The sequence below is a fragment of the Megascapheus bottae genome, chromosome 10 (genome assembly GCF_031878675.1).
Source record: "Megascapheus bottae isolate mThoBot1 chromosome 10, mThoBot2.hap1, whole genome shotgun sequence".
NCBI lineage: Eukaryota > Metazoa > Chordata > Mammalia > Rodentia > Geomyidae > Megascapheus > Megascapheus bottae.
Window position 1 is genome coordinate 30,506,349 of NC_143518.1, and position 25,809 is coordinate 30,532,157.

At 46.5% G+C, this 25,809-nt stretch overlaps 1 protein-coding gene across 1 annotated transcript; it reads left to right on the forward strand.

Moving 5' to 3' along the window:
- The first annotated feature begins 1,545 nt into the window (after positions 1 to 1,545).
- On the forward strand, positions 1,546 to 25,348 carry Gpa33 (glycoprotein A33). The gene is made up of 7 exons (XM_090339789.1): positions 1,546 to 1,689; positions 12,554 to 12,708; positions 14,539 to 14,755; positions 18,060 to 18,215; positions 23,755 to 23,874; positions 24,498 to 24,633; positions 25,080 to 25,348. Exons 1-7 carry the CDS (start codon positions 1,647 to 1,649, stop codon positions 25,207 to 25,209), a joined length of 957 nt encoding a protein of 318 aa, XP_090195915.1. The 5' UTR covers positions 1,546 to 1,646; the 3' UTR covers positions 25,210 to 25,348.
- The last annotated feature ends 461 nt before the right edge of the window (positions 25,349 to 25,809 follow it).

The window sequence follows — 25,809 nt, forward strand, 5'->3', positions numbered from 1 at the left end:
TTTATTTTTTTAAGATTCTATAGGCAGTCATAGAATCAGAGTAGAGAAATAGTGTGTAGGGCTTACCTGGCCAATGGTGCTATAAAATATTGAGACTGAAAAATGATTTTATACAATGAGGGAATTCAATAAGACAACTAAGAAAATGGAAGAAAATGCAATTACTTTTGTATGCCAACCAAACTTAGTAGCCACTAAGCATTGATCAAATTTGTGTGGGAAATTCTGAGTTGTATAATACAATACTTGAGGTACTTACTACATCCACAGATTAAGCTTTTTTATTTTTTTTGTAATGTACAAATAGCTGCTAGCTAAGCACAATGGCTCATTTTTGCCTGAAACCCTAGCTACTTGGGCAGAGATCTGGAGCCTCATTATTCAAGGCCAGACCAAGCAAAAAAGTTATCAAGACCCCATTTCAACCAACAAACCAGGTATGGTGGCACATCCTCCTGTCTTTGCATTTACTTGGAAGTTGTAACTAGATAGAATCACAGTCCAGACCAATCGTTTTAGTTATATGAAAATAACTCAAATTTGAGGCTCAAATGGTAGAGTGTTTGCCTAGGAAGTTTGAGGTCCTGAGTTCAAGCTTTAGTGCTACACACACACACACACACACACACACACACACAAAGAAATCATCAAGCTAAAAACCAACAACCTCACAAAATTAGACTTAGAAAAAGAGCTACAATACAGTAGAAAGTTATAACCCAATAAACAGATGCTGGTAGGTGTACTATAATGCGTGGGTATTAAAAAAACACTCTACACTATTTTGTTAGGTAGAAATTTTTTTTAAAAATTTCAATTGCATGACAATGAGTATGAGATATTTGCGCATATTTTATTGCACATAGAGAATATCTGTGGAAAAGACTGGTATCAGTAACTCTCCTGGATAGTTTCCTATGGAGTTTCTCACTTTATAAAGCAGAGTGAGCAATCTGTTGGTTTACTTAGGATTGAGTAGGTTCCCCGGAAGTGGAACTTTGGAATTGAAAACTGAAACAGTCCCAGGAAATGGAGACAAAGTAAGCTAAACATGATATTCTTTGTTTGCTTATGTATTTGTTACTTCACTGGCTAGATTACAAACCTTAAGGGCAGGACTTCTTGTCTTCTTCACGATGGAGTCTCTATCCTTGTGTTGTGGAGACCGTGGAAGAGGAGGGAGTCATAGAAGAACAGATCATAGTGGGGCTTGAAGTGTTGTAGAAATGTAGCCAACACCCTTCTTTTATTGGTTCGGAATCCTGCCTCAGAGATCATTTCTCCTTTTATGAGGAGTCAATAACTTTCTAACAGTTACAGGAGAGGCCCACACCTTCGGGAGAAGTCTAGAACTTTGTACTTCTCTATCAAATATGAAGAAGGCAGGGGAGGTGGCTGGATCAAGAGAGAAGTAGAAATGACTCTTCTTGGGACCTATATGGTGGAGCAGGTGGAGGAGGAGCCCAACCTCCCATGAGCTCACCTGCCGGTCTGGAGAAGGGGCGGAGCATATGCAGAGCCAGACCAAAGAAGCAGAGAAACAGAACTGCAAGGATCTCAGATTATTGTCGACTTATGCACTCAGCCTAGGCCTGTTGGTATCTACCAGGACCCAGTGGGAATTGGGGCTGAGAAGGAGTGAGACCATGTTGGGGACAAAGCAGCCTGTGCTGTGGACACTCTGTGTAGGTGAGTAGCTCAGTGCCCAGGGGTGGGTGAGACATAGAGGCCGAAAATTGAAGGGGACAGTCCCCCAGAACTTTTAGATGTGCTCCTAGTAGCATCATTATATCTACTGGGTATAGCTGTACTTTATGTTGTTTGGGCAGAAATTTCTAGACTAATACCAGGATCAGAACAGTCTTTGATTGCATATTAAAACTAGAATGATAGTCCATTGCTGGAATGAAGAGCCTGAAGTATCCTCAGGGTTATGTTTTCCTATGCCAAGATAGATCATAGAATGGTCTGACACAAGATCAAACAAGAGAAATGAAATAACTGAAAGCAGAACTGCTAAAATTTAGGATATGGATCTAGGTATGTTTTCTAGCTTACTAGGATTTTAACTATGTCCATAAAACACAATTGTTGAGTATTAACATCTGTATTATATAGAGGGAAATATCACACACAGAGCACCAACAAACTAGAGAGCTCTTTCTAAAGACCAAGACATCTCAGCCATTCTGTGTTCTGGGTATTGAAAACTAAAGTAAGAGAACTTCCCAGCCCCGCCCTAAATGGAAACCAGGCCTTCGTAGGTCTGTGACTGAGTCCGAATCAAGTGCTAAATTGTAAAGTAGTGGTGTGGGGTCACTCGTGAAAGGGAGTGAATATATCAAAATGAAAGTCTGGAACACGAGAGATAGAAAACAGAGAGGGAATTTGAGAGATGGGGGCTGGGAAATGTTAGAAGGATCTTTAATGTCATGTATTTGGACATTTGCTTGCAATTCAGAAACAGTTGCCGGCTTCCAGGATCTGGTGATAGGGAGGAAATGAGAGTATAGGAAAACCAGGAACCCAAGGCTGGGGAAGCAGAGCTGGGGAAGCTTTGGTTGGCGGGAGGAGCGAGGGGGGGGGAGATACCTATGGATCACCTGGGCCACCACGCAGCACAGTTCTCCCAAGCCCAAAGGTTCACTTTCTTGTCCTGTCTCTGGCATCAGCCTGGAGCCCTGGAAGGGGGGAAACCAGATGGGAAGGAAAGACTTCATCATACCGGTTGGAGGTAGACCTGGAAGAGATTAATTGGCTCAAACTGACTCAGGCACAAGTTGACTTAGCTTAGGAGACCTGTTTGGTTCATTTCTTTATACGAATAGTTCTTTCCTGACCACATTGCTTATGTAGGTGCCTTAAGATTGAGCAGTGGACTGATCAGAGCCTCAGCCATCAGATCCAAATGGCTGATGCTTCAGCCCCAGGGCAAAGAGGCTGAAAGGAAAAGGCCATTGCAGCCAGTCTCTCCCAAACCAGAATTCTCCTCCATGCCGTGCAACCTTCTCTCCTCCCCAACCCTCAGCTTTGCATCCCACAGCCTGGTGGAAACCCATATAGGAATAGAAAGTACTAATTGCTTAGGGGAAAACCAGAACACACTGCTCATGGAGCTTAAACTGAGAAGTAGTCTTAACTCTGGATTTCCTGGGGCTACTGATTTGCCTCTTTCTATGTCCCTTGGGTGAACTCGACTGATTTTCCTCTTTCTATGTCCCCTGGGTGAACTCATCTGGCAGAACTAGTTCTGGGTTATGTTCTGATAAAGTGTTCCTTCTGCCCTTACCCGCTTCCTTCACCCCTTCCCGGCCGTTGCCAGCTAGCTCAGCCCAGAATGGTATGCCCACTGCCTTTTCTTTATTCTTCATCTACTCTGAAGAGAAAGGGGGCAGATGAGGGCTGTCTGGAGGTTTACAGGCAGAATTCACCAACTGAAAATGTTGAATAGTGAAGGGGCCATTGCCAGCTCCTGAAAGCAGCCAGGCAGCTCTCCCTACCCTGCCTCATGAGAGTGTATTGCCTACTGCACACAGGGGAGACTCAGGTAGGAGGGAAGGGCTTCCTGGAGGAAGTGGGATATAGAAGACATTCTCCCTTTTCTCCATCTTGATTGTAGATTCTAGTAATGCGGGGGGCAATTTTGGAGATGCGGGTAGGGTAAAGATGCTGAGATGAATGAGATATGGCACGAGTTCATCAGACTTGAAATAGAAAACACCACTTTAAAGCATGTGGAGATGGCATAAGTTAGTGCCCATTTTTTGGTTTTGTTTTAAATTACCATGTACTGACAATTCTAAACAGGATTAGTGACAAAATACACTTCCCTGTTTAAAGAGCTGGCCCTCTCACCTTGGCCCACGATGCCATCACAGGAACTTCTTAGCTGACTGTTGCATTGGTCAATTCCTGCCCTTTGCTAAACTTCAGTTTCTTTGTCTAAGAAGTGCAGGGATAATTTGCAATGTGTAAAGTGCCCACAGTACTCCCCCAAGGGGTTGTTACATATTTTAACTGGGTTAGCACATAAAAAGATCACAGAATACCCTCCAAATGCTCATTATTATTCTTGCTGTTATTATTAGTGTGGCTGAGTGTAGTAAGAAGAAATCAGAGAGATATTAGTGGGTGATCATCAGAGAGATTTCATGTGGTAAGAAATGAGTCAATAGTCATTGTGAATGAGTCCTCCCTTACCACTGAAAAAGATGCCACACGGCAGTCGACTCCCAAAGACTGATGAAGAAAATTCTCCATTTCTCTAAAGTGTGCACAAAAGCATGGGCTCTTCACTCCCAGGAAATCTTTGCAGCCACCAGACTCCATGAAAGATTCAATGTGATGGAAGGCACAGGTGCATGAAAAAAAGATGCACAAAAAGGACTCACCAGGAAAGCTCCAGGGGGAAAGTCACAGATCAGTTCTGCCAGAGCCATGAAAATCTCTAAAGACCATCTGACAGCATATATACCGCCCCCACCCACATGCACACTCCATGCCTTCCTAAAACTACTTCCTTGTTTTCCAGAGTTCAATTAGAAAATCTTAGGAAAATACTGCTTAACAAAGAGAAATAAAGGCATTGTTAACCAACTGCCAGTGGCACAAGTATAAAATCCCAGCTTCTACTCAGGAGGCTGAGATCTAAGAACTGTAATCTGGACCAGCTCAAGCATATAAATTATAGAAACTTTACTCTCCAGTTCACCAGCAAAAGTTGGAACTAGAGGTGTGACTTAAGTGGTAGAGTTCCAGCCATTAGCAGAAAAAAACAGAGAGAGAGCATAATGCCCTAACTTCGAGTCCCATATCGGCACAATAAGTAGATCAATAAATCAATCCATTCTTGCAAAACATGCCAGATGAGAAAAATGCTTTCTCTTCTCTCATATGAAATGGTTTCAATTAGCCCATGAGTGCTTGATCTATGGTGAGATTTTGGTGAGAACTACATTTCCATATGGTAGACACTTTGAGGCCGACATACCATTGTAAGATCCTTCCCAGTCATCTTTGTAATAGGCACAGGTCCCATCAGGTGACTTTCCCCAAATGTGCTGCCTTCCGCCTTCCCACTCTGAAGAGCCACATCACAGTTGTTTTCAAAGGCCTGGGATCTCCCTAGGTTTCGCCCTGTTGGAGATACATGTCTGGACCCTGGCTCACTCAAATGTCTAAGTTCTATGTAGTGGCCTGGACCAGGATGGATGCTTTCTGAGGCTCAGACTCAGACATGCACATCAGATGAAAATCAGGTAAAAGAGTGTTCTTGCGCCCTGAGAAGGTGGTGTTTGGGCCAGAGTGGGGTAAAGTCAGCCAGAGGTACAGTTGCAATGGGGGCAGCCTATCCTTCATGTACTTCATAACCTCTGCTCTTGCTGCCCTAATCCCCAAGGGATTAGGTCCCACCCTTCTGGGGCCTGAGTACCACTTGTTGATCCTTGAATGCAGTCTGAAGCCAGTTGCCAAAGGAACGCTGTGCCTGTCAGAGATACAGTCAGGATGTCTAGTCCTAACCCTCAACCAAAAGGTGTCAGTCTAATAGAGTATGTTTTTGGGAAGAGGGGAGAGGGGAAAGGGGAGAGGGAGCAACTCTCAGGACAGTGGCTATCGACTCTAGCTGCCTATCAGAGTTGCCAGGGGAGTCAAAATGCAGACACGAGGCTTCCTTATACCTACTAAATCAGAAACAGAAGGGCCCACACTAAATGTCTCTCTGAATATTGAAAATTACCTATATGGTTCTGATGTGCGGCCTACATTTACAGTTACAGATTGGAGCTTGAAACCAAGTAGATTTGATGACCAGTCTTTCCCATGATACTAAGTTGATCATTATCTGCCTCCTCCCTTAGTTACTGTTCAACACTTGGTTTGGGGGTTTGGACTGGAGGACGTCCTGTTGCACGTGTTCTCAAACTAATATACACACAAGTTGCCAGGGGTCTTGTCAAATGCAGACCAATGCAACAAATCAGGGTAAGGTTTGCAGTTGACGATGCTGGAGGTTGAGGGACTGCAGTCTGAGAAGCAAGGCTGTAGGCAACAACTAGTCCATGGACAAGTGAGGTCCTCACCTTGCCTTTGACCTTCACAGGTAACCTTCTTGGAACCCAACCATACTGTAGATTGTGATTCTAGACCCCAGGCCTGAGCCAGGGTGCATTTGTACTCCTGGCAGTGTTTGGCCTTGCTTATTTCCCCTTCTTCCTGAGATGCTCTGTTCTGTGACCGACTTTCCTCACTTTCCTCTACCACCGAGGCCTTGCATGTCTCATATTCCTCTGCTGTCTCATTTTCCTCTGCCCTGCTGGCACCTCAGATCCCATGCTCAGGTTTAGACTTTTTTCCTATGTCACTGTACATTCACATCAACGCCCCAAGCTCTAGTTGCTAGCTACCACTCCTGTGTGACTCATCAATGACAACCTTCTAGTCTCACTTCCCTCCCCAGCCAGAGTCCCACAAGTCCAACAGACCCCACAGCTTCCCAAGTTAGCTACCCCAAAGTGCTTCCAACTCAGAACATAAAGCTGAACTTCTGGATCTCTAAAACTGGGTCCTTCTCAGTGATCTCTCTCTCTCCCTCCCTCCCTCCCTCTAGCTCCATCTCCTGCCCCCCTCTCTGAAGAAATGACACCTTCTTTATCAAGGGATGTTAAGCAAAGTCATGAATGGCATCAGTTGCGTTTCCTATTGTTATTTAAGGAACTGCCCCAAATGTACTGGCTTACAGTAAGACTACTCACTGATTTTGTCAATTTGCCATTGGGATAGGGGCTTGGCAAGAATCGCTTGGCTCTGTTCCTTGCCAGCTCTAGCTGGGGTGATTTGGGGAAGGAAGGTCCCTCACTTCCAAGCTGGTCCACTTAGTAGCTAGCAAGTTGGAGTGGACTCTGGCTCCCTTCTCTGAGAGATCTCTGTGAGGAAAGCTTCCTCGCAACTGTGGCTGGAGGCAGGACAAGAGCGTACATCTACAGAAATAGGAAGCGGAAGAGTCTAACCTCAGATATGGGCACAGCATCATCTCTACCATATTTATCTCATCAGTCAGAGCCTATGTCAAGGAAGGAGTCATGATCCCTGGCCCTTGGTGAGAGGAGTTGTCAAGAATGTGAGGACTAGCTTTCAAATACGCCAAATCTCCCTTGATCTCTTTCACCTTCAAAAATTCAAGGTATTACTCTACCCTGGAGACTTCATTTCTGATCATTTACTTCCATTTCCTTTGCCTACCTTCATGGTGGACCTAGGCCATGTTTGGACCCAGCCCATGTTTGTGACCCCCACCCACCTGGCCATTGTGTGATTCTAGAGTTGCTTTATTGGACAGTCTTGTTGCAATGGCTTTAGGCAATCTGGCTGAAAGAGGACTGATAGTAAGATTTGTCTGAGGTGCCCTGTTAGACTAAGCAGGCTGTTTTCACTGGACCTCTATGTTTATTTGGAGTGGCAGTGGGCAACAAAAGGGCTCTCATACAGGGGGAATCATAGCCCCCAAGAACTCTTGATGCTTTTGCTGTACCTTGCCCACCTTCCACTCCCACTACCTCCCGCCCCTGCCCCTCCTGCACAATAATTGTCTTTCTCTCATCCTCTTCTCTCATTTCCTTGGAGTTCATCTTGCTCATTCTCCAACTTCCCTTCTGTAGACTCTTGGTCAGGAGAGCGAGCCCTCCTATCCAAACTCCGCTCTCCTCTCAAGTTTGTAAACACTTATTAGCATGGTGGTTTCACATTTATTCTGTGATGACTTATTTATTACCATCTGACTCATTAAGAAGACTGAGCTCCCTGAGAGCAGAACTATGTCTGTCTTTGTCTTTGTCCTGAATCTGACAGGGATCCTGGAATATGGATGCCCAGCTCTGTGTGGATAGGTGTTAATGAAGGAGCACCTAGTCTTTCTACTCTCGCTTGGTTGAGAGCCCGATAGCTTTCACTGTCTTCTGTGCTGCCTCTCCACCTTCCCCTCCTCCCCAGGCTACCTTTGCCACTCTCCAAGCCTTCCTCTCCTAAGCTCACTCGCTTCTCTTTTAATCTGCCTGTGTCAAGTCCCTTCCAAAGTCTGATGGATGATCAGAGGGGCTAACCAGAGATGGATTCTCTAGGTTAAGGGAAGAGTCTGTCACTTAATGTGTCTCCGCTTTCTTCCTCCCTCCTTCTCTTTTGCATTCCTTCCCTCCCTCTCTCCCTCCCCCTTTTTTCCTTTTCCTTCTTTTCCTTGTTCTCCTTCCCAACGTGGCCCCTGCATTTTAGCAGGGACTGCTGTACCTTCTGTGGAGGCGTTTCTGAAAGCCTACTGGGGAAAGCCTACTGGGCTTGGAGGTGGAGCTTAGCTGCTGTCAGACTGCCAGTTCTGGCAGCACTCAGGCTTTGCTGCTGCCTTCTCCCATCCTTCTCTGTAGGTTGTGTCTCCTCAGATCCCTCTGTCTCCAGGGCAGGCCTCCCTGTCCAGAGTGCCATCCGTCGCCTGGGGAACCCAGCCACTCTCTGAGGTGCTCCCTTCCCCTCCCCCATTGTCCTCCTTTTCTGCCCTGGTGACTCAGGGATGCCATAAACACCTGACAAGAGCAGACATGATTTCAGGCAGCCATTTCCGGTTAGGACCGTCACAAAGGTTACTAGGAGAGAAGCATAAAATGTCATTTTGTGTCACGGAGCTTGCTGCCTCTCCCCTGCTTCTTGATCTGTCTCCATCTACGCCCAGGGGACTAGGTCACATCTACTGCGAGTGGGGCTGGGCCACCCCTGCACCCTAATCCATCTTCGTCCCTCTCATCCCTCCCAGATTGCAATTTTGCTCCTCTGGCTTCTGCATTTTCACTCTCTCCCTCTCCAGAAGCTACTTCTTTGAAACCGATAAGCCACTCCAAGTCTCTGTGGCTTCAACTCAGAGAAGACCAAGGAAGACTCTTTGCACCCCGTAGTTTCAGCTTTCTCGTCAATGGCCTCCCACAGCATCCACTTTCCTTACCTTTCACTTCGTTTTGCAGTTACAACAGTACTGTGTGTTTATTGCAGACCATTGGAATAAGAGTTTACAAAGGTAAACCCCAAATTATATGCTTCTCAAATCCAAAGATAACTTTGCGTACACACAATTTCTTTTAGACTTCGCTCCTTCTCTGTGACTGTGTGGGATGGTGGCAGGGCTGGCTGTTCACAGAGCTTTGCATCCCCCTTTGTTCCCTGGTTTATATGAGTTCAACATAGTGAGTTGAATCACTTAGTGCTATGCCAAGTCTCTCCCTCTCAATAAACCTTGCCATTAGAATCTCTCTGCCTGGTTGAATGCAGCCTGTCTCCTCTCTTATCACACTGTACTTTAATACTTGATCAGGTTCTGTGAGGCTGTTCGTTAACAGTGACTTTTAACTGCTTTCTGGGCAGGGACTGTGTGCTACAAACCACGCAATCAGCAAGATCTGGTTAGCATCCAGCTCTGTGTAGACCACTTCTGGGTTGTGCCAGTGCATGGTGGATACAAGAAGGGTCTGAGATGCAGGATGTTCAGAGGTGCAAGACATCTGGTGAGGGGACAAGACTCCCTGCCACCTGAAGTGGTCATGAGGACTGGACTGGGGTGATACCAAGGGCCCCAGATTCCCCCCCCCCTCTCTCTGTGCATGCCAATAATGAGGCTTGAATACAGGGCCTCACCTTCTTGCTTGGCAGGTTTCACTCAAGGCTGGTGCTCAACCCCTTGAGTTACGGCTCCACTTCTGGTTTTTGTTTTTGCTTTTGTTTTTGTTTTTGTTTTTCATCATCAATTGGAGAAGAGTCTCATGAACTTGCCTACCCAGGCTGGTTTTGAACTGTAATCCTCAGATCTGAGCTTCCTGAGTAGCTAGGATTCCAGGATGTGCCACCAGTGCCCAGCTTACATGTATGGAGTTCTAAAGTATCCCCTTGTTGTCTTTGTACTTCTCTTCCCCCTCCCACCTCCCCAGTCTCTTTAGGAGCAGCACAGCCACGGAGGACACGCCAGCCTGCAGTTATAGACTGCCTCCTTCTCCCTGGAACCCAGCTCACCCTCCACACTGTGACATCTAGCTCAGGTGGCCGCATCTTTTCTGGCCTAGAATCTCCTCGCTACCCAAGAACGTGGTTTCTCAAGCAAATGGATTTTCCTAAGCGGAGGCATTGTTGCCAGTTTCCCCAGGGCTCCCATAATGCGTCTGGAGCAGGCAGTTCCATCAAGCATTTCATTATCTTCTCAGACATATTACTTTCTGTTTAGCTCTCAAGAGAGAGTTTATTATCTTCTTAACAAATCTTAATTATTTACAAGCAATCATTGAGGCCTCAAGCTGGGTCACTACTCTGAGCTTCTTAGGAGGTGAAATGATTTCATTTCCTTACATACCCAGCTTTCTCTGGGGGGGGGGGTAGGTCATTGGGTCCTCCTTACTTTGGGGTGATTTCTTAGGCTCTCTCCCCTGCCATTTTCCCTGGTGATAAATCTCACTCACTCACATTTCCTGCAATCATTTCCTTGTGGACCAAAAGCATGTATTGCAGCTCCTCTTGAATGCTGGGTCCTTTGCTGCCTTCTGGGGAAACCCAATGGGTAATGTAGAATATTCCAAGAGTTCTTTAAGTTATTTAAAAATGATTTTATATAGTGTTCTTGGGTATTAGAAATGGGGAAACTAACTATAAATAAATATACACATAAGTAAGCATATGAATATAACCATAAGTAAAAGAACCGAGGATCCAGTGCTCCTATTTTGCTGATTCTTGCCTTTTTTCCCCACCTCCAGCACTTGAACCCCTTTGGGACTTAAGACAGCTTCCCAATTTCCTTCGTTGACCCTCAGTGTGCTTTGACCTTAAATGATGGAGAGCTGATGACTCCTGAGGATGCAAGTCCTTTCTGCACATCTCAGGGAGCTCCTACTTACGCAGCCTTCCCTTCACCATCTCCACTTGGATGTCTGCAAAGCATCTTGCACTTCACATAGCCACAAACCCATCATCTCCCTCAGCCTTCCCCATCTGAACAAATGGCAATTCTATTCTTCCATTCATTCTGAACAGATCCTCTGTGTTTGTCCCTGGCTCTGCTTTTCTTCTTCTATCATGTCAAATCTAACCTGTAATCAAATCCCATTGGCTCTACTTCCTAAATCCATTCCACTGTGGAATGTCTCAACACCTCTACCACCTGGACAACTGACACTGCTTTTTGCATAGCTATCCTGTCTTCCACTCCTGTTTCCAGCCCACTCCTGACTAAGTGATTTGTCATCTCACATACACCAGAGTGAACTGTTAAAATGTATGTCAACAGCAAAGTATACGTTCCTAAATAAGGACCAATAATGACCATGTGATATGGCCCACCTTTCTGCCTTGTTACTTCCCATTCTTGTCTCCCATACACTGACTTCCTTGCTGCTCCTGGGCATGCAGTGAAGTAATTCCTGGCTTCTCTGCTCATGCTGTGCCATGCCTCTGCCTGGCAAGTCCTTGCCACAAGTATCCATCTACATGGCTGTCTGCACCCATCACCTATGGCAGTAATAACAAACCAGCCCCAGCTTAAACCAATAAGAATCTTTCTCTTCGTCATAAACCTTCAAGTTGGATAGGGCTCTGCTCCCATGGTGTCAGCTGGGTTTGCTCACTGCCATGCCTCTGTAGTTGAAGCTGGGCTTCCTTAGCATGACAGTTGGGTACCCAGGGGACCCTCAAGAGGATCATGTCCAGCACTCTTCCTTTCACAATCAGCCTCAGCGTGGCTTGGGCTGAGGGAGAGTTGCCACCTCCTACTGGAGGAGAGTCATTGTCACCAGGTAAGGAAAGCAGGTGTAGTGGAAACTAGCCACGTGGACAGTTTTTTTTTTCTTTTTGTTGTTTTAGACAACAAAATGCTCCAGGAATGCTCTATCAGATTTGATTTAATATTATTAGCAAAACTCTTGACCACATGTGAATACTTCATTTGTATCTGTCAAGTAAGTGGGGGCTACAATGACACAAACCTGTAATCCCAGACTTGGAAGGCTGAGGCAGGTGGATACTGAATTTGAGGCCAGCCTTAGGGTATATAGGGAGTTCAGACTAGTCTAAGTTACATAGTGAGACTGCCTCAAAAAGAAAAAAAAAAGAAACTATGGGGTGTAAGTATATGGATAAATCGTCATCCAAGCACAAAGATGTTGGGTAATATTTAGAGTTTTCTGTATGCCAAGCCCTGAGAAAAGCATTGACACATAGTATCTTTCTTCAGTTCCCTTTAACTCTGGGAATCAGAGCTCCCATTTCACAGCAAATGTAGCTTAGAACGTTTACACAGCTGCCAAGAGGTGGGGCTGAGGTTCCAAGTCAGGCTTTAGCTTCTTTGGGATGCAGACAAGGCCAAGGCACACATGTCTGCCTCCTCCCCCCAGGGGTGGAGAACAGCTAGCATGCCATGATCTTACTCACTCGCTGCAGCTCTAGCTGAAGTTGGGAACAAAGGCATTTACAGAGGTCCCCTGGGCAATGAGTGGCTACAAACATGCCATTTAATTTTCTTTCCTTCCCCCTTCTCTTCTAGTCTGGGTGACTGTCCATGCCATCACTGTGGAAACTCAGCAGGGCGCTGTTCGGGCTGCGCGGGGAAAGAGTGTCACCCTTCCATGTACCTACCGCACATCTGTGCCTGACCGGCACGGACTTATCCAATGGGATAAGCTTCTAAGGAGTCACTCGGTAAGACTTCTTAAAAAGTTGAGGGTATTCTGAGACTAATTATCACCTGATCGTGACTCCCTTGGAGGGCAAGTACCAGAGCCTTTGGGTACATGGCACCCAAAGAGTAGGCCATGGCACCCATCTGAGATGGATAGGAAAGTGGTGAGTGTTGCAACTAGAATGCCCAGGGTGGCTGTCAGCTCAGCTGTGTAGTTAATAAACTGTAAATAAATTGGAGACAACCCTTCATTCCTTGCTGCCCTGGGTTATTTTTTATGTAAAAATGGATATAATCATGAGACCCCTATGTGGGGTCTTGCGTATGGGGTGTTGCGTGTGAACCGATACTATATTACCATTCATCCAGGATCACCTCTCACCAATCCATCACTCTCACTCATTTTTTTTCCCCTGGTGGAACTCTTGGGGCTAATATGTTCCTTCTAATTGTAGATCCTTCCTGTGGTTCTCTCTTTGCCTGAAAGGTCCAGCATCCAGCACATTTATTCTATTCCAGTATACACATCCTCCACCCCCAGTCCCTAGCCTGGATAATTCTTAGTTGTTTTTCAAGGTTCAGTGCAACTCCCACCTCTTCAAGGAGACCTCCTCTAACTTCCCAGCCTAGAAGCTGGGAAACCAGAAGCTTTATTCTTCTGGAATCCCATAACTCACGAGAAGATGTTATAATATTTGGTGGCCTGCTACTCTTAAAACTCTTTGAGAACAAAACTCATGAATTATTCATCCCTGGACACCAGGCACCTACTAGATGCTCAGTATTAATTATGGCTAGCTCTTAGAGACACTTACCCTGTCAGGAAAGCCCTAACTGCTTTGCACAGATTGTGTTTTAACCCCCACTGCAGGCCTGTGAGACAGGTGTTATTACCATCTCTATATGGTAGAAGAGGAAATAGAGTCACAGAGATGCCAAGCATTTTACTTAAATTTATTAATCTGGCAAGCGATGAAAAAGGAGTTTGAATTGAAGCAATCTGGCATAGACACCTGCGTTTTTAGCCACGAACATCATGCTATTTGATAAATGATGAGTGGATCGATGAACAAATAAATTCCAGCCACTAGAGTCAAGAAAATAATGACCTCAGAAGCCAAGGTGGTTAACTAGTACGATGCCCAGTATGAGACAGATGCTCAGTATGTGTTGGTGGAGCCAGCATGATAGCACATGCCTGTCATTCTAGCTGTTTGGGATGTGTTGTCAAGAGAAAGAAGAAGTTGAGGTCAGCCTGTGCAAAGTTAGGATGGATGGAGGGTACTGGTTGGATGAATAGAAAGTGAAATTAGAGAATAGATTGGAAAGGAACCAAGGGGAGAGATGTCAAAAGTTTAGAGGTGAGGGTTGGGCGGGGTATTGGTGGCCCCCCTTGTAATCCTAGCTACTCAGGAGGCTGAGATCTGAGGATTGCAGTTTACAGCCAGCCAGGGTAGGAAAGTAGGTGAGACTCATATTTCCAACTAACTACCAGAAACCGTGCTATGGCTTAAAGTAGTAGAAAATGCTACTACTTAAAAAGCTGAGGAAAAAAAGCTCATGGACAGTGCCCAGGCCCTGAGTTCAAGCCCCATGACAAAAAAAAAAAAAAGGTGAGGGTTGAGCCCTGAGATTTCTTCACTTACTTACAAGGTACTCCTGTGATATGAACCACCTCCCTCCAGCCTCTGTACTCCAGTATGTTCATTTAAAAACAAAATTTTTAAAACACAGAGTGAGACAATAAAGAGGTCCACATCTGGGCTGTGAGAATGGTTGACAGGGACTGTGAGGACAGGCTATGCCAAGACCTTCGGGTAAAGACAAGTGGCCTTTCTTCTTCCTCTCAGGAAAGAGTGGTCACCTGGACGTTTTCCACCAAAGCCTACATCTATGGGAGCCTTTATGAGAACCGTGTCAATATATCCAGGAACGCCCAGGAGTTCGATGCATCCATCACCATCGACCAGCTGACCATGGATGACAACGGCACCTATGAGTGCTCTGTCTCACTCCTGTCAGACCTGGATGGCATCTCCAGGGCACGCATCTCCTTGCTGGTCCTTGGTGAGTGTCTCCATCTCTTTACTCATTTGTGGGAAGAGGGTAAAGCCAGCATCAGCTCAGTCTTTCTCAGGTTGGTCACTGCACCTCCCCTGGGGAGCTGACAGCCCTTCAGTGGTCACTTGTTTCCTAAGGCACAGGAGGCAGATTTCCTCCATTGGTTCTTCTTCCCTCACAGCAATTCTTCTCAATTGGGGCCAAATTCATCACAGAGCAGAAAAAGGAAAATCCTAAGATCCTAGTGCAGACACTCATAAGCCTTTGCTGGTCCTCAGTAGGTCAGGTCATGGCTGTCTTAGGGGCAGTATCCTTTCCTTGTCATCCTGACGTAAATACAGCTACTCAAGGCACCATCTCCCCATCCCATCAATCCTGATCAGATTCTACTACCTTTGAAATATAACCTTTTTTTCCTGTACAAAGACTTATTGGAATTTTCAGCTTTGGAAGGATAGGGAAGATCTTCTATTTTAATATTATTAAGCCTGGCACTGACGACTCACAACTGTAACCCTAGCTACTCAGGAAGCTGAGATCTGGAGATCACAGTTTCAAGCATGTGTGGCCAGGAAAGTCTGTGAGACTCTTATCCAGAACTGGAGCTGTAGCTCAAGTGGTGCAGTACTAACCATAAATGAAAAAAGCTAAGGGATAGTGCTCTGGACTTGAGTTTAAGCCCCAGTGTAATTAAGCATGCACACATACATGCATGTACACACACACACACACACACACACACACACACACACACACACACACACCTAATTAGGTAAATTAGGCCCAGAGAAAGGGAGCAGCTACCTGGAGCCTGGTAATTAGAAAGGTATCTTTTCTATGTCCAGTGCCGGTGGACAGTGGCTCTTTAAACCATAACATTGGATTCTTTTTCCTTATTTTTGTTTTGTTTTGTTTTGCTTTTGCCAGTCCTGGGCTTGACTCAGGGTCTGAGCACTGTCCTTGGATTTTTCTCAAGGCTAGAACTCTACCACTTGAGCCTCAGCACCACTTACCGCTTTTTTTTCTATGTATGTGGTACCAAGGAATCGAACCTGGGTCTTCATGCATGCTAGGCAAGCACTCTACCACTAGGCTAAACTCCAAGCCCCGCTTTTTCCTTTTTTTAATCTTTACATTACTTGATAGATAGTTGCTGGCCTTTTTTGGAAGCATTGTAGTGAGTCAATGCAATGCAAACAAGTACTGTATGAATCATTAAAATGGTTTTTCAGGGTTTGGTGGCTCTAGCCATGATTAGATGCTACCAAACCCTGGGACTCTCACAGAAGGAAGGACCTGTCAGCTCTCTGGACTCTGGCGCCTCCTGGCGTTTATAATGGGAGTCACAGGCATCCGAGAGAACTTGAAGTCCAATAGGTTCTTTTTTTCTCCTTCCGGGATGTCAGCTGATATCTGTTTTTTTGCCTGGGAGGTAAGATCTCCCACCTGAGAATCAGAGAACAAGCCCCTCTAGGTCTTCAGCCATGGGATGCTGCTTCAGCCCCAGAGCTTGGGCCACAAAGTAGGAAGCCGGATTTTGATGTCCGGGAGTGTCCATATGGGAGTGCCCAAATTAATTCCTGCTGGCTCATCCCACACCTGGCTGGCTCTTTATATGAAGGCAGATGTCAGGCACACCCAACTTCAGCTGTCTGTTTCCATAAAGAATGACTGCAGCTGCTAGATGGAAGGGAGAGATGTGCTCTTGGACAGCCTACCCCAGCAACCCTGAGGTGGGGGAGGGAGAGGTTGGCAGTGAGACTGGATAGACTGTCAGTGCCCAGTGACCACACACCTGGATGGCAGAGGAAGAAGCATTGTTATGACAAGCAAGCAAGCTATTGAAGAATGTGAAGGAAGAAGCAGAGGGGACAGGCTTGCCACTCGAGGCTTTCGGTAACAGCCATATCCAGGATGGTTCTCCTTTTCTCACCCAGGTATTAATTTTCATGCTGCTTGTGCCTCTGAGCCTTTGGGCATGCAATGCTCATCTCTTCTCTACTTCCTGCCAGCACCTCTCCACTTGCCTTCTTTACTCCCCTTGCAGATCACAGCCCATGATGTGACTGGGTCAGTGTTCGAACGTGCTCCTCAGCCTGGTCTCCTGCCTTTTTCCCTGTGTGATCCCTTGTCTTTTGCTGCCACTTGGTTTCTTGACTATGTTACTATAGCACCTGCTGGCAGGCATAGAATTGTTGCCAAGGAAGGTTCACAGAATGGCCTATTCCACATGTAATGTGTTAATGAGGCTGGGCAGAAGCTGAACCTAGGAGTGTAGGAAGGCTGGGACCAGGTGAGGACTGGGACTTTGATAGTGGCCTGCGGGGGTTTGTCACCTCCCTTCTGCATCTTCTTCTGCCCGACCCACCCCTTCAGTTCCATCTAGTTAGAACTAGTCTCTGGTACTAAGGGGCCTTCCTCTCATCCATCTGCTTAGGTGGAGTGGTAATGGCATTTGATCAGTAAAACATGGGAAGAGGGTTGAGCTGAACCTACAGAGAACATGCCTAATAAGTTACAGTTGAAAGGCCTAGCTAATTATTGTTTTACAAATATATATTTATTGTTATTGTAGATGTGCTATACACTGTGGTTACAGTTACATGAGTCAGGTAATGACTTCAAAATAGGAGAAAAAAAGAAGTTACAATTGAAGGGCTACCAAAATGATTAGGTAAACTGTGATCGAATCCAGCCAGCAGTCTGTCTACTACACGGACTAAAACAATGCCATCTGTCCCTCCATAGAATGTGTTTGTTTTTCCCTAATTTCTCAGAAATTCCCTAAAATGGTGCAGATGAGTTCCTGGCAAAGAAAACTGGGCCTGAAACCAGAACAGCTGGGTTCTAGTCTTATTTCTGCTAGAACTCAAGAACAAGTATCCATTCTGGGCCTTACTATCTCCTCTTTATCATGGCTATGGTCACATATATTGAAATCCCCAATGGCTCTTAGAAAGCACCCAAAACTATACCTATGAAGCCATAACAAGCCCCAGATGCTGCTCAGATGAATGTCTGCCTCTTAGAGAGGGAGACAAGCCACGGAGGAGATACTTTGGAGTGAATCAATTTTATAGTGTTATATCTCACCACTAAGCTGTGAATCTCTCTACCTGTGAATAAACAAGACTCTGTGTGAGTGTGTGTGTCTGCACATGTGCGCATGCGTGCACACACACACACACACACACACACACACACACACACACACACACAGAGGTATGTATACACATGCATGCACATGACCTGGCCCTCTCACTAGGCCCCTTTTAATTTATGCCTTGTTTTTGGTGTCTCCTCTTCACAGTGCCACCCTCTACACCCGACTGCAGCATCAAGGGAGAAACTGTGATTGGGAATGATATCGAGCTGAATTGTCAGTCAGCAGAAGGCTCCCCAGCCCCACAGTACAGCTGGAAGAGCTACGACACTCAGAACCAGGAGCGACCATTGGTCCCACCAGGTGGGGCAGGGATGGTGGTGGGGGGGGGCGCAGTGAGAAAGATGCAACTGATTGGCTAGGGCTTCCAGAGGAAATAGAAACTGACCAGTCAGATTTCCTCTTTTCCCTTGACCCATACATATATTTTGAGCCATCCCTGTAAACACTATTTTCTCCAAATGCCTCACAACAGGTATTTGTGAGAACTAAACGTGGCTCATATAAAGTGCTTAGAAGAAACATGTGGGGAGTGATGCTTTATTTTTGCTATTCTCCATTCCTGTGTAAAATTTCTGAGGGGGTCTGGGTTAAACTTTGATGATGATTATGTCCTGAAGAGAATATTTGAGGCCTCGAGTGTAATCTTCATCTGCATCCAATGTGTGTATCCTAGCACCATTCCGTCTCCCCATCAGTCCATCTCAGATTCCATGGGGCCCTGTGCAGTAAATCCAGCACCTTTTACACTCATCCCCATCATACCACCATTCACAGGAAGGAGGTGGTAGATTCAGCTGCAGCTGCCAGCAGACCCATTTTGTACTGACTGGGTGGCTTGGGAGCTGACCTTCCAGTCGGAAAACAAATGTAAGAAACAAATGAGCTATAACATCATTCTATTGCCATCAGCCAGAGCCGGGTGGTGTGCAGATTTCTGGGTGGAATCCCTGGGTTCGCAGTGTCTACCAGCTGCCCTGTCTGTCCTGATGGTTTCACCAGGGGTTGCTGAGGATCAGGAGAGACAAGGCCTGATGGGTTGGTCGATTTAACGAGGTCTCTCAGTTCAGTGTGGCTGGAAAAGTAGGCAGGAGTTGAAAATGAGATCCTGGGAGAGCCTGTCTCTGGAGTTAAGTTGAGCCGTTTATTTGTCAAACATGGTGATCTCCATCATGCCACTGGCCACTCATTTGGCACAAAGCAAGGCCTTCTTAAAAAACAGGAGAACTCACTTGACCTCATGGAAAATGAAAGCTGTAACCGAAACTTCAAGAAGCTTCTGGCTTTGTTTACATATTTAGGGTTGGCTAATTTTTACTGAGTAGCTGGAGTTTTTGTGGAAACCACCTGGAAGTTCTCTTAGTTTATTTATTTTAAATTTATTTTCATGGGACTTGAACTCAGGGGCCTGGGTGCTGTCCCTGAGCTTCAGCTCAAGGCTACTGCCCTACCCCTGAGCCACAGCCCCACTTCCTGGCAGTTCTCTTAGGAGTCTGATCTTCAACTGCCAGCTTGGGATTGATCTGGGCATAATAATTCCAGTGATGACCCTAAAATTACCCATCGTATCTTTCCTTTGGAGTCAGACCCATGGTAGAAGGTTTTAAGGTAGCAGAGAATCATAGTTTAGCACCAGTGGGTTAAGGAAGATGATGGGTCTGAGACGAGGGATCACAAAAACTTTCTCTAAGGAGGGGTCAGTAAAGCATGGGGCTTAAAAGTACATCATGGGCCTTGCCCCTTTTTAACTGTTTGACACTGACAGGTTACTTAACCTCTCTGTGCCTTATAGAGCTTCTGCATCTGTAAGATTAAATCAAAGCATGGGTTCAGCACTGTGGCTAGTGTCAGGTTGGATGGCAGACATTCAACCCTAGGGATGATCAGCTATTATTGCAGTTGGGTCTCTAACAACAAGGAGAAGCGTGGAGAGTGGCGTGGGAATCCTGACTGCTGGTGGCTAGAGGGTAGGGTGGACATGTATGCAGAGACAATGGATCAACCATGGCTAGGAAAGGACGTAAGGCAAGATCTCGAAGGGCCTTAGTAACAGGCCAGGGTTGATGACCTATGCTCCTTATAATATCCCAGCCATTTTGGGAGGCCCAACCCCCCCAAGTAATAGTCACCAGCGCTCAGTGAACCCAGCTAGAAGTCATTTTAGTAACAGCATAGCTGCTACTGTTCTGGCTGATGGAGAGCAGCCCTGCTCTTCACTGGGGCTAAGCTTTTAAAGGTAGATACCACATGCAGGTGCTTGTCACTGTATGACACCACCTTACAATGCCCATAGTCAATAACCACAAGGATGAAACCACAGGCAGGTGGGCCTAACCACTCGCGGGTGGCTGAGAAGGTTAGGCATTTTTTACAAAAGCAAAACCAATTTGGCAGCTAGGCCTGCCAGGTTATTGCACTTCATAAGCCTTGGGCTGCTTCAAGGAGCCTCAGAAGAGATCAGGGTGGACAGAGGTCTCCCACCTTTCTCAGGAACTAGGACTTTTGCTTGTTAGGAGCCCAAACATAGTACTTCCAAGTGTGTGGGGGGATCTGGAGGAAGTATGATCTGGTCAGCTTCTCGTTGTGGAGACAGAACACTTGAGAATTCATCTGGTTGCAGAGGATTCAGTTTGTCATGGCACACGTCATGGAGGCTGGAAAGGGGGGGGAGGAGAGAGGAGGAAGTGGGATGCTGCCACCCACATTCAGGGCAGGTCTCTTCTGTTTATTTCAATCTTTTTGAAAACATCCTCATGTACAGGCCCAGAGGTGTGCTTTCCTAATCTCCCAGGTACTTCTCCATCTAGCCAAGTGGACCAGCAAGATTCACCGTGAAAATAGGAGAGATTAAAAAAGGAATATGTGCTTTTCTGCGTAACAAAATCTGCATCCAGACTTAATGTTCAGATTTTCTCAGTCAGAACTGAGACATGGGGTGGTAGGTGGTAACCACTCACCCTCCAATTAGCCAGCAAGAAGCTAAAAGTGACGCAAATGAGCCCCAGCTGTGGGCAAAAAGCTACGTGAATGCAAGGCCCTCAATTCAGACCCCATAATGGTGCTTGTGTGTGCGCGCGCGTGCACACACACACACACACACACACACACACAGGATTAGAGGAAGAGAAGTTTGATTTGTGATTTGGGGACTTTTGGGAGAGGACTCTTTCCACAGAGCACAGAGCAAGGGAAGGATGAGGCAGAGGTTATGCTGTGCATTTCTCTTCTTGATCACAAGATGTCACTACTGCAGTAGAAAGCACTTTCATTAGTTTTCAGAAAACTTGTAGTCCTTTTCCAAGAGGAAAAGGAGCTTAGGATCCCCAACTCAAGAGCCAAAGGCAGTCCTGTATCTTGGAGTGGGCACTAATAATTCATCCCACAGAAGCTTCTGGTGTCCACTGTCTGTTGCAGGGAGCTCAGTGTACTAGGGGATCTTGCACTCTAGCCCCAGAGAACTGCTGAACATCTAATCTTTTATTTTTTAATTAAGAGATTTTATTAACACTGATTTTTCACATCATATTTCAAATGCCATGTTTAAAAAACAAGTATTCAAGAAGGGAATCTCTATATACAATCGCTGACACTTAAATTTTAGAACATAATTAAAATTAAGCTGAGACTTTGCATGTCATAGATACATATCGATTTATATAACATTATGTCAATAGAGTATATATCCATTATAGATTTTTATGTCTACACACTTAAATTTATATCTCCATGGCTGTGGCAATAACCTTGGGTCCCCTAATACTGAGTCATCGCTCTTGTACTTGAACATCTAAACCTTAAGAGTGAGCTTCAATTTCTAAAGCAGTGGAAACCCCACACAATCTCTACAACCCCTTAGCAGGCTTTCAGCAGGTGTTCCTAACAGATCCTCTTTAAATGCAACAAGATCAGTTAGTTTAGGAGCGGGGACATTACTGGCAGGAACCACTCTCTGGTACTGGTTGGCATATTAAAATCCCTGAAAGCTTTGCCCTTAAAAATAAAGCAAAACAAAACTGTACTTAACCCAAACTTAGGCATTTCCCCTATTATCTATTAATATTGCATGTTCCAGAAACACACTGAGGTATGGAATTTCGAAGCCAACTAGGGTCACGGTTCTAAGGGAAGGGATTGAAGGCATTATTTTGTTTGCGAAAAGACAGTAAAAAAAAAAAAACCCAACGTCTCCCTGTCTCTCTCTCTCTCTGGGTCATTCTGAAGTCTGAACTTGGTGCTTGATAGGAAGCACTATCACTTGACCCATAGCCCCAACACTTTTTTACTTTTTAGTTATTTTTTTTTTCAGATAGGGTCTTGCTCTTTTGGGGACTAGCCTAAACTACAACCTTCCTACTTATGCCTTCCACATGGCTGAGATTACAGGCATGCACCCAGCCCCAATTTATTCTCTCCTTTAAAGAGGTTCTTCTCTTTGTCCAATGAAATCCAATCTTTCTGCTGTAAGCTCAAGCAGCCACCTCCATTTGGAATTGAAACCACCAATAACATTACCATTATTGTGTGTCTTCCTTTGTAAAATGGAAACCCCAGATGGGGGGCGGGTCTTCTTCATCCTATTTATAACTGTGCTGTTGATTTTCTATATTGGAATTGAAACAGTGATTCTATGTAATAGACCAATCCTTATGCTAGGCTGACCTTGGTTTTTGTCCTATAAAATTTTTAAAGAATGGGTTGTCAACTGTTCCAGAGAGTTCTAGACCTAAAGAGTTTTGTTCCAGCTTTATCATTTCTGAGCTTTCCTGACCTTGAGCAAGTCACTCAGCCTTTGTAAGCCCTCAGTCACCTGCCTGAGCAGGAATTGGAAATACTTGTCTCACCTTCCATGCAAGGCTGTTGGAGGCGCAAGAGCCCTGGGGCAGGTAGGCTGGGACTCTGGTTTTGTCTATAGGAAGCTGGCACTGATTTCTGGGCCAGATCTGTAGCTCTGTCACCAGACTTCAAGCTTGGGCTTATTCCTGAAGTTCAAGGGCAGTTTCTGAGATGTCTGCAGGGCAGTGCCAGGATCCTGTTTGTAACTTGGTTCCTCCCAACATGGGGAGGAACCAGTGAAAGGGGAGGGGGAAGCAGACTTCTCAAGAGGCTGCTCTGCAGTTGGTCCTGAATTCTTTCAAAACAGCAGTTGTGTCAAAGCATCTTTGTGGATATCAGTGCGTGTATGTCTACATAAGCCTCTCCCTTCAAGGTGGAGAAATTCATAGGACCGTGGGCATCCAGCCCATGCCCCCAGGTTCAGAATCATATGTGTGTATGGAGTAGTGGTATATGGTTCATATGGTATCTCTGTGTGTGTAGGGTAAGCATATATATGGTATGTGGTATGTGTGGTATGACATTGTGTGTGTGTGTGTGTGTGCACAATATGATGGTGTCTGTCAGTAGTGAGTGCAGTATGTGTAGAGTGTGGTGTGTGATATTTGAGGTATGTAATGGCATCTGTGTATGGTAGGTGTATGTGTTGCACATGTCGAGTGTGATATGATAGTGTCCGTGTGTGTGATGTCTGTAAGTGTAAGTGGTGAAATCTGTGAATGTGTGGCAGGTGATAGCATGTGGACAATGGCACCTTTGAATGTGTGTATGATGATGTGGTGTGGTGGTGGTGGTGATGTATGTGTGGCTCGTGATGGTGTCTGTGTGAGTAGGGTGGATATCTGTGTGGCATGCGACAAGTGCCTGGCTGGATTTTAAGACTCTGATGCTGTGCCATCTTCCTGGTCGGATCCTTAGTAGCAGAGGGGTGATTCCTTGAGATGCTCCCGGCCCCCCTCCCCAGGGCTCATGCTAACTGCTCCATTCCTCACTGCTCTTCTTCCTGCAGTCTCAGGCCAGACCCTCCTTCTGAAGAATCTCACCACAGCCATGTCGGGTTACTATACCTGCACCTCCAGCAATGAGGTGGGGACAGATTCCTGCGACATCACCTTGGCTGTCAGACCCCGTAAGCACCCAGTGAAGAGGGAGGGGCTGGAGGGCCAGGGCTGTGCTCTGGAGTCAACACAGGTGAACTGGGGAGCTTCTACAGGGTCACCCCAATGAGAGCTGTGGTGACCTAGGTAAGATGACATGTCCCTTTGGCTGTGTGAGTCGTCTCCAGTGCTTTAGAAGTAGAGCCTGGGACAGAGACTTCCAGAGGCCTTTTCAGGTCCCCTGCCCGAGGGCCACTCCGTGGGCATGAGAAGGGGTCCAGAGCCAGTTGCTGCAGTGCAGACCCCATCCCAAGGTCTAGGGGCAGGGAACATTCTAGCTCAGGCATAAACTAGGAGCTGGCAAGGCCACCTGGCATCTTTTCCGAGCCTGGGTTAAGATGCAAAGCCCTTGGGTCTGTGTATCCATGTCTGTGCCTCCAGCCTTTCATGTCACCAGTCCCGTGTGCTCAGATCTTTCAGTGTTACCAGAAACCAGCAGTAGCAGCTCCCCAGGCTGGAGAAGGGCAGGGCAGCCAGAGGCTAGAGGAACCAGCCTTGGTGTCTACAACAGTAGCTGCGGCTTCTCATCTGTCTCCTTTGGTGGCATGGATTGGGTGGAAGGCTGGGCTGCTATAGCTGCTCTGTCATCTTGCAGCCTCCATGAACGTGGCCCTATATGCGGGCATCGCAGGAGGGGTGGTTGCAGCCCTCATCATCATTGGCGTCATCGTTTACTGCTGCTGCTTCCGGGAGAAGGATGAGAAGACCGAGGTGCAGGATGCTGAGAGGCGGTGAGTGTCTGGGCATGTGGCTGTTGGATGGGTCTGAACAGACTGGAAATAAACATCCCAGCTTCTCATGGAAAAATCCACTTAGCACACCTGGCGGACAGCTCCCTTCTATAGCTGAGAATAGAACAAGGTGCCACGTCATAAAGGATGAGCTGCAGTCTTTGCACTTGCCTGTGGCATTCATAGTGGCAGTCTGTGGTCTCAGTGTGGGGTTTCTTGTGTCAAGGACAGCTCCAGGCATGGGCAGGAACCCTTCCTGCTCCCATGGCGCCCTCAGCTCACCTGTGGACCAAGTGTGTGGTAGCACAGTGTCCACTTTTTGGCCAGCTCTTTAGCTCGGGGAACCACTACAGCTGGTGGGCGAGCCTGTGGGTCTGGTGGCTGCTCTAGATCTGGCTTTTTAGGGGCCCAACTGAAGGCAAACCTTCCCCTTGCCCTGCCTGCAGGAATCAGATTGTTTACCACCAGCCACCAGAGCAACTGAGAGAACTTTCCAGACAAAGAGAAGAGGAAGACGACCACAGACAGGAGGACCAGAGGAGCTCTGGGCGTGAATCCCCTGACCCTGAGCAGTGACCAGGGCACGCTGAAGGGTTTGGACAGGAGGATCAGGGGGCTGTTTCCCATTTCCCCATCCTTTTTTCCTCCCTAAGCCCCATTTTCCTGTCTCCACCCCCACACTGGCGGGATGCTTGTTCCTGTGTCTGCTGCTGGACTGGCCAGGCTTGGCTAACAGGAGTCTAGGAGTCTACCTGTGGCAGGTCCTGCTGGCCACGACGTCCTATGATGTAATGCTGAGTTCAGGGTCTGGCCCTCTGCCTGCATCAGGCTGCAGCCCCGGGCTGCCCTGAAGCTGGCAGAAGCTCCTGGAAACTCAGTAGTGAGCACAGATGCTCCTACTCAGAGCTCCCCACAGAGATGATGCCAGCCTCAGAAGGGTGGGAGCCTGCCGGCTCTGCTACACGCCTCGGCCCAAGGGGAGTGGCTGGCAGAAGGCTTGTACACAAGCCTTTGCTAAATGAGAGAATAAATGTGTATGTGGACTCTTGTTAACCCTGCTCAGTTTGCTGCCTTTGTATAGAGGCCCATACTGACCTGGCCTTTAGCCTCATACTTTCCTAGCTTCCTGTGTCATTCCTGTTAGGGACCACACATGCCTTGTGGGGCGAAAGTCTG